The 11,273-nt window shown below is 61.1% G+C and overlaps 2 protein-coding genes across 2 annotated transcripts in view; both read right to left on the minus strand.

The window, feature by feature from the left end:
• AGRN (agrin) overlaps positions 1-5,720 on the minus strand; it is a 32,495-nt gene extending 26,775 nt beyond the window's left edge. The window contains exons 1-2 of the mRNA XM_082833624.1: positions 5,486-5,720; positions 3,093-3,354 (exon numbers count right to left, since the gene is read on the minus strand). Coding sequence (XP_082689750.1) covers positions 3,093-3,354; positions 5,486-5,692 — 469 coding nt within the window. The 5' untranslated portion in view covers positions 5,693-5,720. The remainder of the gene's footprint in view (positions 1-3,092; positions 3,355-5,485) is intronic.
• Positions 5,721-7,718: 1,998 nt separating this feature from the next.
• Positions 7,719-9,118, minus strand: ISG15 (ISG15 ubiquitin like modifier). The gene is made up of 2 exons (XM_082832322.1): positions 8,946-9,118; positions 7,719-8,486 (listed from the first exon to the last, which is right to left on the minus strand). The coding sequence occupies exons 1-2, from the start codon at positions 8,946-8,948 to the stop codon at positions 7,851-7,853; spliced, it is 639 nt and encodes a 212-aa protein (XP_082688448.1). The 5' UTR covers positions 8,949-9,118; the 3' UTR covers positions 7,719-7,850.
• Positions 9,119-11,273: the final 2,155 nt, after the last annotated feature.

Here is an 11,273-nt window from a genome sequence, read left to right on the forward strand (position 1 = left end):
GGGCTGGGCAGGGCTGAGCTGGGCCACAGCCAGACTCACCGACCCTGTCCCTGTGCCAGACCTGGAGAGGGCAGACAACACTTCCTTTCTCTGCTCCTGGCTCCTAGTGGGCAGGGAAAGGCCTGGGGAAGGGCCCCAGGCCTGCATCCCTCCTAGGGGCTTCAGGGGGCCCCAGGACCAGTCTTCATAAGGTGGGGGAGGGGAGGGTGGTGGGAGTGTATGGGTGCTGCCCAGACCAGGGCAAAGTGGCTGAAGCCTGGAGGAGATGCCTGCTCAGCTTCCAGCCTGGGCAGGCTCATGGTGCGTGGGCGGCTGGCACTGGAAGAGGCCAGGCCACTTCCCTGACAAAGCAGGGGGCGAGGGGCTCCTTCCTGAAGAGGCTGCTCTGAAGCAGAGCATCGTCTCCCTCACCCACAGGTGGCGCAGAGGGAGGGACACATACCTGTCTCAGTTATGCTCGGAATGTGGCTCCCCAGGCGGAGGATTGGGGAGGAGCTTCCTGGGGGCTGGAGGCTGGGGAAGGGGCCCAGAGCCAGGAAGACCCTGCAGGCCCTGGGGGAGAAACTGAGGAAGGTAGTCCCAGTAGAGCTGGGGCCCAGGTGGGGATGAGCTGGGGGCATCCAGGGAGGTGGGCCTGGCAGGATGTGCCCCTGACCTTCGCGGCTGTGGGCCTTTTGGGGGCCGGGGAGAGGTGTGTTAGAGACAGGGGTCTTGGGTGGTCTTGGGGTCACCTCCACAAATCAGTGGCCTTCACTCTGGGCCCTGTGGGGCAGGGGCAGCTGTGGGCTCCCAGGAACAGAACAGGGTCAGAATCAGACAGGGAGGGGTCATCTTAGTTCAAGCCCTGCCCATCCCTAACCCTAACCCCCCACTAGGGTGAGGCCTTGTCTCCCTGGAGAGCCTGGAGTGGGGTTTGAGGCCCTTATCTCCCACAGAGTGGAAGGCGGGCCCTCCTCCCAGCCGCACCTTGCTGGGGCAGGTGGGGAGAGGACTGTCTCTTCCCCAAGCCCGGCCCCAGCTCCAGGGGGCCTTTTGCCTCAGGCCTTCGGGAGGCTCAAGGGGGAGGCACCCCCATCTAACTGGGGTCCCTGGGATGCACCCACCCTGCCCGCAGCCCCTGCTCCTCAAGGTGCCCCAGTTTGCTTCCAAAGAAGGGATCCGTGTCATGGGCTCAAAACTTCCAGGGCTCCCTGGCCCCTTGCAGTGGACCCCAAGCTTCTCACTCTGGGCCCCTCCCCTCCCTGGGGGCTTCCCCTCCACCCTGGCTCTACCACAAGGCTCCAAGCTACAGTCAAGGCTACTTCCTTTCCTTTTCTCTCCATGAACCTCCTTCCCCAAGACCCTCCTCCTGGCAGGCCCACCCCAGAAGACTCTGGTGGCCTCGGCCCCTTCTGGGTGCTCACCCCATTGCTACACACTGGCCTGTGGGTCCCAGCACCACCCTCCCCCACCGGCCCAACTGGAGCTGGGGGCCTAGCCCGGTCCCTATCCTGGGCAGCCGGCACACAGAAGGTGAAGTCTCGCTGGGAGCTCTCCCTGTGGGCCCTCCTTTCCAGGTGTCCCTCTGCCCAGCCTGATGTATCCGGAACCAGGGCCTGGCCTGGGTAGAGCAGGATCTGGCAAGATGGCAAATCTTGTTCTGCCTGGGGTGGCCCTCCTGCCACATGCCCTCTGACCCCACAGAAGGGCTCAGTTACCGAGTCGTGGACCCTCAGGCTGGACCCGTCCAGCTGCAGAGTTAGTGATGTGCCTTCTTGATCTTGCAGAAATGGGGGCTCTCTGTGCCCTGACCCTCTCCTTAGCCCCCAACTCATGTTTCAAGACTGGGCATCACACCCCACAGCCTGCCCCATCTCCATGCCACCCTCCCATCTCTTCCCTAGACCACAAGCTTCCAGAGCAGGGCCAGGGTCTCCAGTCCTCACCTGGTGGGAGGGCCATGCTGGGACCTCCTCAGCTAAGCTGGTGATGCAAGGGACCAGTGACACAGCCCCGCCGGCCTCTCTGTATGACGTTGCAGGCTGGGACCCTGGACACAGCCCCAGGAGCAATGGACTACAGGCCGCGCAGGATGCTACAGGGCTCCCCACTTCAGGTCCTGCCCCTCGCCCTGCACAGTCTACCACCCAGGACCCCGCAAAAGCCAAGCCAGCACCACAGCAGTAAGTTGGGTGGAAGATGGAACTTCCCTGCTGGCCAACAGAGCAAATCAGAGGGACAGGGTCACCTTCCCAGGACAGGAAGTCAAGGACCCTTCCCACTGCCCTGGGAGGAAGCATTCTCTCCTCTCTCCGCCCTCTCCGGTACATCCCTTCCCAGGCAGCCATGAGGGGACAGACAGGATGTGAGGGCGACAGGCAGTTCCTATGTTCTCCCTGCTACGTTCCTCAGCCATGGATCTCAGCCCCCAGCTGGGATTCGCCTGGGCTGAGGTGGGTGGGTGAGCCCTGGTCATGTGATTCCTGCTCACCTCTCAGAGGCTGGGGTGAGGGAGGGATGCTCTTGGGCCATTCAGAACGGACGCATGGGGAGGGCAGACAAGGAGAGGTTCTGTACCTCTGTGAGGGGATCCCACACCCACTCAAACTCCTGGAAGCAGCCCACTCCACATAACTGCCCCTCCCAGAAATGACAGGCCCCTTGGAACACACGGTGGGGTAGCCCCACCTCCAGCACAACCCTTAAGCCCCACCCCAACGGGTTTGCTCAACATCTGGGCCCTGTCTAAACAGATGTTTGGGCTTCTGCAGAACACAAACAACTGATGTTCATTCACCTGGTCCCAGCCTCTCTCCTAGAACAGGGAACTGCAGGAAGGGGCGTGCAGAACTACGGAGGGGGAGGGGAAGAGAGAGGAGGCCTGTCCCTTTGCAGGGCTGGGACTCGCTTGGCTCCAAGACAAAAAGTGGTGGCATCTCCAGGGCCAGGGTGGGGAGCGCTGCTTATATCAGAGATTGGAGCTGAGACGGCTGGGAAGCCAGGGAGCTGGGACTCAGAAAAGGAGGTTGCACCACGAGATGCCAAGTGCTCTTGCCGCCAGCAAACTCTCTCCTGCCCCCACGGTGCCTCCCCTGCTCTGCCCCTTCACGCACCTTCCACGCAGTGTTCCACCTCCTCCAGGTTCCGCAGGGTGATGCGCATGAGGCTGGAGTTGAGCATCAGCTCATTCTTGTGGGCCGGCCACAGGTACGGCGGGGCTGGGTTCACAAAGAAGATCCTGGTGTCCCCAGTGGACACCTGGTTGTCACAGATGAGGGGGTCTCCGAAGCCGCCAATCACCACCTTGTTGCCTCCGTCCAGCAGGCTCTCCTGGGCCACCACATCTTTGCCCTTCAAGTACCGCCAGACCCGAACCTGGGGTGGACACGGGGGTGCGCAGGTGTCAGTGGTCCTCTTCCCACTGGGGAGGGGTGGCCGCAGAGGCTGACACCTGGGCTTTTTCCTCTCTTCCCACCTCACTTGCTCAGGCCAGATGTCCAGAGTAGATAGACCCAAACCCTGGGCAGATGTGTGGAGATCTTTGGGTCAGCCCCCCAGGAGGAAGCTGCAGGGAGGCACACACACGATGGATGCCACTGCCCACCCGTGTGTGTCACACACTAGGACACCTGGCCTGCAAACAGAAGCAGCCCCCCAACCCCCAGCCACCCCAATTCCAACAACGTCCTTCTCGGCTCAGGCTGGTTACGGGAAGGGGACCCAGCCGGCTGGGGTGCCTGCCTTCCGTGCCCCACTCTCCCTATCGTCCCACCCACTGCTCCGGCCATTCTGTATGGGCAGAGCCAGGAGCAGCTAAGGTGGATGATGAAGTTTCAGGGTGATGAGCTCTGAGCTCAGGGCTCTGGGCCAGCTGGGCTCCATGCAGCCCTGTGGGTGGGCAAAGACACCATGCCCCCCGGCAGGTGAAACACCCTCCTCCTGCAAGGCTCCTACAGTGCGTGCGGTCAAGGCAGCCTGTGAACCTCAAAATCAAGCCTGGGCAGCACAGGGCAGCCCCACCCTCCCCACTCTGCTCTTGGAGCCCTGAGGGTACCTGCTCTGACAAACCAGGCCCTGGGACGCCCACGGCCTGCTGGGGGTGGGGGGAGGAGGGCTGCAGTCAGAACAGGCGGTCCTAAAGGAAAAGGTCCATGGGGATACGTGCCCATGCATGCTGCACCTGGGAAGACACCCCTTTCCTCGGGAGCTCTGGGGAGCCAGGACTTCCAGAATGGGGAATGAAAGACAATGGTGGCCCGTCCACCTGCCTGCCCCTGCTGGGAGCCTCGGGTCTGAGAAATCTGCAGGGACTCCCTCCACACTCCAGTGGCCATGGGGAGGTGGGGGAGCCTTGGCCAACTCCCGCCCCCCCACCCCTAGACACACAGTAGGCTCTAGAAGGACGACAGCTAGCAGGGGAGGGCTGGGTGGCTTTCATCGCCTCCCCCCACCCCAGCCACACCCAGGAGCAGCGGGGAGGAAGTCGGGAAAATCCTGCAGGGACTTGGCAAAGTGCCCTGGCGGTGGTGGAGGGGAGGGGGCCCGGCGGGGGATCCCAGCTGTAGCCCGCACAGGCCAGGCTGAAAGAAGCTGCCACCCCGCCCCATCTCCACGGAAGAGGAATGATCCGATTTCTGGTCGGGGAGGTAGTTTTAGGGGCCAGAGGGGGGCAGGGCCCTGGGTCCCTTGAGCCCTCCCTAGGAACAGATTGTGGGAAAAACCCCACTAGACCTATCCCAGGGGGCTCCCAGATCCAACTGAAGGAGAGGCCAGGCAAGTTCTCCCTCCCTGTGGCCGGGGGAGATCCAGGTCTCTCAGGAGCAGGATGGGGCACCTGCCCTGCACCCCGACACTTGAGGCTCAGCAACGGCCCCGCCCACTTCTCTGCTCCGGCCCCCAAACCCATCACTGCAGCATGCCCCACCAGGAGCCCTGGGGTTGGGAGATAAGATGTGCACCCCTCCACTCTCTCCTGACCACCCCTTCTCGCCTCTGGGGGGGGGGCGACAGCACTGACCACAGGCCAAAACCCCACCTCCACCCCAAGCAGAAAGCGTCACCTCCCCTCGTCCCTGTTCCTTTTCTTTGGCCGGTGGGTAGGGGGTGCGGTAGCGGAACATTCTCCCTGCGGGGAGGCGCACTTGTTTCCAGTAAGGGAGGGGGCTTGGGTTGAAGGGGCAGACACGATCAGGTCTCCGGGGCCTGGGCACCGCGAGGCGGGATGGCAGCGGCACCGCAAGAACTTTCCCTCCAGCGCTCGCGAGTTTTCCCAGACCCGGCGCCCCACGCGGGGGTTGGCGGTCGCCAAGGGAGCGGGCGCGGGCGCTGCGGAGCGTCTGGGGCTCGTTCCCACGGCCCGGGGCGGGGGTCTCAGCGGGGCGGCCGGCGTCGCGATGGCAGGACCTCCGGGCTAGGGGGCCGGGATCGCGGGGGAGAGGCCCCCAACCCAGGCTTCCAGGACGGTCCGAAGGGGGCTCAGGGTCCCGGGGGTCACGCGGGGGCCCACCTTGCACGAGTACGTGTGCTGCACCGGGTCCACGTTGAGGATCTCCTCCACGGTGCCGGTGAGCACCACGTTCGCCTCCTCCTCCCGCCTCTCCAGCGCGCGTTCGGGGCACGTCCCGTCGGCGCCGGGCAGGGCGCGCGCGGCCACCACCAGGAGCAGCAGCAGTGGCTGCAGAGGAGCCTGGCCGGACGGCCGCAGGCTGGCCATGGCGCGGGCGGAGGACGGCGGAAGGCGGCCGGAGCAAGCTCACGGGCCGGGCCGCGCCAGGGACTGGACTGGACAGGACGGGACGCAGCTCCTGGGAGGCGGCGGGAGCGCGGGCGGCGCGGGGGCGGGCCGGGGGCGGGACCGGGGGCAGCACCACCCCCTTCCCTCCTCCCCCCCGCCCCGGCCCGCCCGCGCCCGCCCCCGGCCCGCCCGGCGCCCTGCGACCCGCGGCGGCCGCGAACAAAGCGCCGGGACGGCGGCGCCGGGCGGAGGCCTGGCTGGGGGAGGGAGAGGGCCAGTCTGGGTCGGGCCAATGTGGGTGATGGGCCTGGCCCGGCCGAGAGGCGGGGGCAGGGCGGGATCGAGGGTGCTCTCCCTGCTGCGGCGCACCCCCACGGACGCCCCTCCCCCGCCTGCGCGGACGTTCCCCACCCCCGCCAGGAAATGCGGCTGAAATCGGGTTAATGCATAATCTGGAAGCGACGTGACGGGACTTCCAAGGGGCTCCAGGCTGCGCCGGGGCTGGGGCGGCGGGGGCTCCCCGGCCGCGGGGAGGGGCTGCCAGATCCGGGGCCCCGCCGCCCCTCGAGCCCTGCAGGGCTGTGCCCCTCCCCCGGCAGGAGGAACCTGACGGGGGACCCCAGCCCCTCGCTGGACCTGGGGACGGAAGCTCGGCCGGCCCGGGACCCCCGGCCTGCCGGGACCAATGCGGGCCGGGGGCTGCGGCGATTGGTCGCAACGGAGCGCAGACCCGCCCACCTCTCGGTCCCGGGTCAGCTCCGGCCCCTCTGCAGGGCTGCGGGCTCCCCCTGCTGTCCGAGGCGGCGATTGCGTCTGCGGTGGACGGCCAGCCACGCCCCCTCCCCAGCTCCCCCAAGGCGCTTCTCCAGACATTCCCACAGGGTCCAGGCGGGTAAACCGAGACCCAGAGGGTCCAGATTAGACCCCGACCTAGCTGAAGATGGTGGGGGTGGGGAGGGAGAGGAGATCCCTCTGTCCCTCCAGGGCCGGGTCTGCCGCACATCCCCTCACCCACGCCAGCCACGGACCTCTGAGCTGGAGGCAATGAAGGGTGAGCAGCAGCAGAGGCCCCTCGGGGGACCCTACGTCGCCTAGACCCTGGTGGGGGGGGTTCAAGAAAGGAGGGTGGCACCGAGGGGGTGTGCTTACACTTGTTAAGTTACAGTATGACAAAGAGGTGAGGTTGGGGGCCCAGGAAATGAGGTTGGAGCCAGGAGCCCTCCCCCCCACACACCTGCATGTCTACACATATTTGTCACAGGTAAGCCAGACCTGGGGGGTCCCCCAGCTCAGATACGGACCCCCACAGACCACAAAGGGGGCTTCTGGGTCTGCAGCCAAATGCCACTGAATAGTCTGAAGGCTGAGGACTGAGTGTCCCCAGAGTCATGGACTTTGGCCCAGAGAGGTGTACATTCTATGCTCCCCCGCACCCCCCCACCCCCCCACCCGTGTCTAAGGCTGACTCAGCCTGGCTCCCGAGTGGCTCATGTGGAAAACTGGCACAGAAAAATGCATCCGGTGTGGAAGTGGCTGTAGTTTTGCCAAATTAGGTGCCCCCTATCTGGGACAAACTCTTCCACGTGGATGGGAGGAACCCCTATCCCAGGTACCCCCTCACCTACTGGCTGTGGCCCCTTCATGAACTGAACCCTGAAGGAGGGCGTATTTGCTGATTCAGCAGCTCGCCCTGATGGTGATGTGAGTGCCCAAGGCCCTGTCACCACTCTTCCCCAGACCAATGCAGGCTGGACAGTGTAGGCTGATGGTTCCTGGAGGGTCAAGAGGCCCCCAGACCCCAGCTGGTGTGGGGAAGCCTCCCTCACAACTGGCCCAGGCAGGCCCTACGGACTCACCGCCTCCAGGGACACTCGCCTTGTGGCCTTTGGGACCTCGCCAGGCCTTCCCCTCCCTGTGCTACCTGCTGACCCAGATGTGAGGAGTGGGGACCAGTTGTGCAGGCAGGGGCTGACCATGGCTCAATGTGAAGACAGCGATAGGCTCCAGCAGATATGCCTCTTTTTATTTCTCTAGAAGTTAATTTCCCAAAGATGTGGGGACACACCTTCAGTTTCTCTGGGGGCAGGCGGAGGTCACCATTTTGATCCCACTAGGCTTGTCCCTTAACTTGGCCACCCTAGCCTGCTGATTCCCCCAGCGACCCTGGGTCCCCTCTTACCACTCCCTCCTCCACCCCTCCCCCAATCTCACCAGAAGGGTGCAGAATGGTGCTACAGAGGGTGCTACAACTGTATTCCTGGTGCTCAGTGGGGCGCCCTCCCCGCGGCCCTCCTGGCCCTGCCCCGCCCCCCCGCAGGCGCAGATTCATGAACACGGTGCACATGGTGGTGAGGCCGTACTCCCCCAGCTGGTGCGCGTCCTCCATGGGCTTCCCCTCGAAGCTCAGCCAGAACTGGTCGGCTTGCACGTGCTCCTTTTGGCACACTTGCAGCTTGAGCTCGGCCACCCTCTGCGTCAGCCGGACCACGTAGGAGCTGCTGCGACCCTTGTTATTCCTCACCAGGATGCTCAGGGGGTCTTTGCAGCTCTGCACCATCAGCAGGACGGTGCTGTCGGGGCCCAGGCCCTGGCAGACCAGGGGCACCCCATCCTGCAGCACCTTGCGAGTGTCCTGGTGGACAAGTAGCTGCTGGAAGGCGGGCACGCCGATCTGCTGGGTGATCTGCTGCTTCAGCTCAGATGACAGCATGGAGTCCCTCAGGGGCACCAGGATCTCCTGGCCCCCGAGCATCTTCACCTTCAGGTTCCTACCCTGTGGGCATCACACAGGCTCAGAGACCCTGGCACCAGTTCTGGGAGCACTGCACGCGTGACACTGGCAGTGGGGCAAGCTGCTAGACCCCGTGATACTGCCCCCTCCTCTCCAGCCTCCCCTCCCACCAGGAGGGGGACGCCAGGTGCTGGAGAGTGCATGCGGGCATTTCTAGAAGAATAGTCACCACCCACAACCATCATGTTGCCTCCCTTCACCTGCTAAGACGCCCCCCTGTGCTGATCCCAAGGGATCTCAGGGTTGCCCACTGGGCAGAACCCACCTCTGAGGACCCAGACCCTGCTGTCAGAAGGAGCCCTGTCCCTCCCCTCACGCTTAAGAACCTGGGGGTTCTGAGCAGCTCTGCCTGCCTTGCACATGTAGGTGTTCCGCCCCTGGGAGATGCCACCAGGGGGAGGGGTACGAGCCCACCTGCCCCACTTGTCTAACCCGCCTCACCATGGCTGTGGGCCCTGGCGCCAGGTCCTCTGCAAGCACCGGTTGGCTGCCTCTCCGCTCTCAGCTCTTCTCCAGCCGTGGCAGCTCAGCCCTTTCAAAGCCTGAGCAATCACGTCAGAGGGCGGTGTCGGGGAGCCAGCCACACAGTAGCCGAATTCAGCTTCAGTTTCGGTTTCCTTTTCCCAAGGCGGGCCCTGGAGTGAATAGCAGAAACAAAACAGAATGACAATGACAAGAAACTGAGGCAGGGGTGGGCTGGGGCTTTCCACCTGGCCAGCGGGGCCTAGGGACTGTGACAGCATCCCCGCCTCCAGGGGTGTGTGTTCAGAAACCCCCTGCATGTCCAACACCTCGGGTCCTTTGCAAGACGCACACACATCATAACATGAGCGAACAATTGGAAACTTTCACTTTCCATTTACCAATCTGCAAAATTAGTAAACTTGGAAATCATTGCCAGGGTTAATTCAGAAATAACATAAAATAGTGACAATCTAAACTACCCAGAGATAACCTCCATTTGTTTATGACAATATTTGTTCAGATTGTTTTTTAATTAATCAATCAATCAATCAATTAATGGCTGCTTGGGTCTTCGTTGTTGTGCACGGGCTTTCTCTAGTTGCAGTGGGGGGGCTACTCTTTGTTGCTGTGCGTAGGCTTCTCATTGCAGTGGCTTCTCTTGTTGCGGAGCACGGGCTCTAGGCGTGCGGGCTAGTTGCGGCATGCAGGCTTAGTTGCTCCGCGACACGTGGGATCTTCCCGGACCAGGGGTTGAACCCACGTCCCCTGCATTGGCAGGCGGATTCTTAACCACTGCGCCACCACGGAAGTCCCTGTTCTCATTGTTTCAATGAAAGATATGTATCTTATTTTCTACAAAAATGAACTCCTGGACACTATTGACAAAGGGGAAAAAAAAAACTATACACAAAATGGTAGAAAATATTTGCAAATCACATGTCCGATAAGGGTCTAGTATCCATAATATATAAGGAACTTTTACAACTCAACAACAAAAAGATAAACAACTCAGTTAAAAGTTGGGCAAAAGACTTAAATAGACATTTTAAAATAGAAAATATATAAATGGCCAACAACCACATGAAAAGATGGTCAACATCATTGGTCACTAGGGAAATGCACATCAAAACCACAGTGAGGGACTTCCCTGGTGGTGCGGTGGTTAAGAATCCACCTGCCAATGCAGGGGACACGGGTTCAAGCCCTGGTCCGGGAAGATCCCACATGCCGCGGAGCAACTAAGCCCGTGTGCCACAACTACTGAGCCTGTGCTCTAGAGCCCGTGAGCCACAACTGCTGAGCCTGCATGCCACAACTACTGAAGCCTGTGCGCCTAGAGCCCGTGCTCCGCAACGAGAAGCCACTGCAATAGAAGCCCCCTCACCGCAACGAAGAGTAGCCCCTGCTCGCCGCAACTAGAGAAAGCCTACGCACAGCAACCAAGACCCAACACAGCCAAAGATAAATAAATAAATAAATTTATTTAAAAAAAAAAACCACAGTGAGATACTATGTCACACCTGTTAGCACAACTATAATAATTAAAAAGGGAATAATAACAAGTGTTGGTGAAGATGTAGAAAAAATGGAACTCTCATACATTGCTGATGGGAATGTGAAATGGTGAAATCACTGTGGAAAACAGTCTAGTCATTCCTCAAAAGGTTAAACAGAATTTTCACGTGACCCAGCAATTCCACTCCTAGGGATATGCTCGAGAGAACTCCAAACAGGTGTTCAGAGAAATGCTTGCACACAAATGTTAACAGTAGCTCTATTCACAGGAGATGAATGGTAGAAACTGGGGGAGCAAACACCATCAGCACGTGGATGCATAGACAAAGTGTGGTCCATCCTTGTAATGGAATATTAGCCATAAAAAGGAATGAAGCACTGACGCAGGCTACAATGTGAATGAACCTTGAAAACATGATGCTCAGTGAAAGAAGCCAGACACAAAAAGTCACATATTGTGTGATTCTACTGATACGAAATGTCCACAAGGGACTTCCCTGGTGGTGCAGTGGTTAAGAATCCACCTGCCAATGCGGGGGACATGGGGTTGAGCCCTGTTCCGGGGAAGACCCCACATGCCGAGGGGCAACTAAGCCCGTGTGCCACAACTACTGAGCCCACGTGCCTAGAGCCAGTGCTCCACAACAAGAGGAGCCACCACAATGAGAAGCCCGCGCACCGCAACAAAGAGTAGCCCCTGCTCGCCGCAACTAGAGAGAAAGCCTGCGCGCAGCAACAACGACCCAACGCAGCCAAAAAAAAAGTTAAAGAAGAAAATAATTAGGGCTT

The sequence above is a fragment of the Leucopleurus acutus genome (genome assembly GCF_964270905.1).
Source record: "Leucopleurus acutus genome assembly, chromosome: 2".
Taxonomy (NCBI): Eukaryota; Metazoa; Chordata; class Mammalia; order Artiodactyla; family Delphinidae; genus Leucopleurus; species Leucopleurus acutus.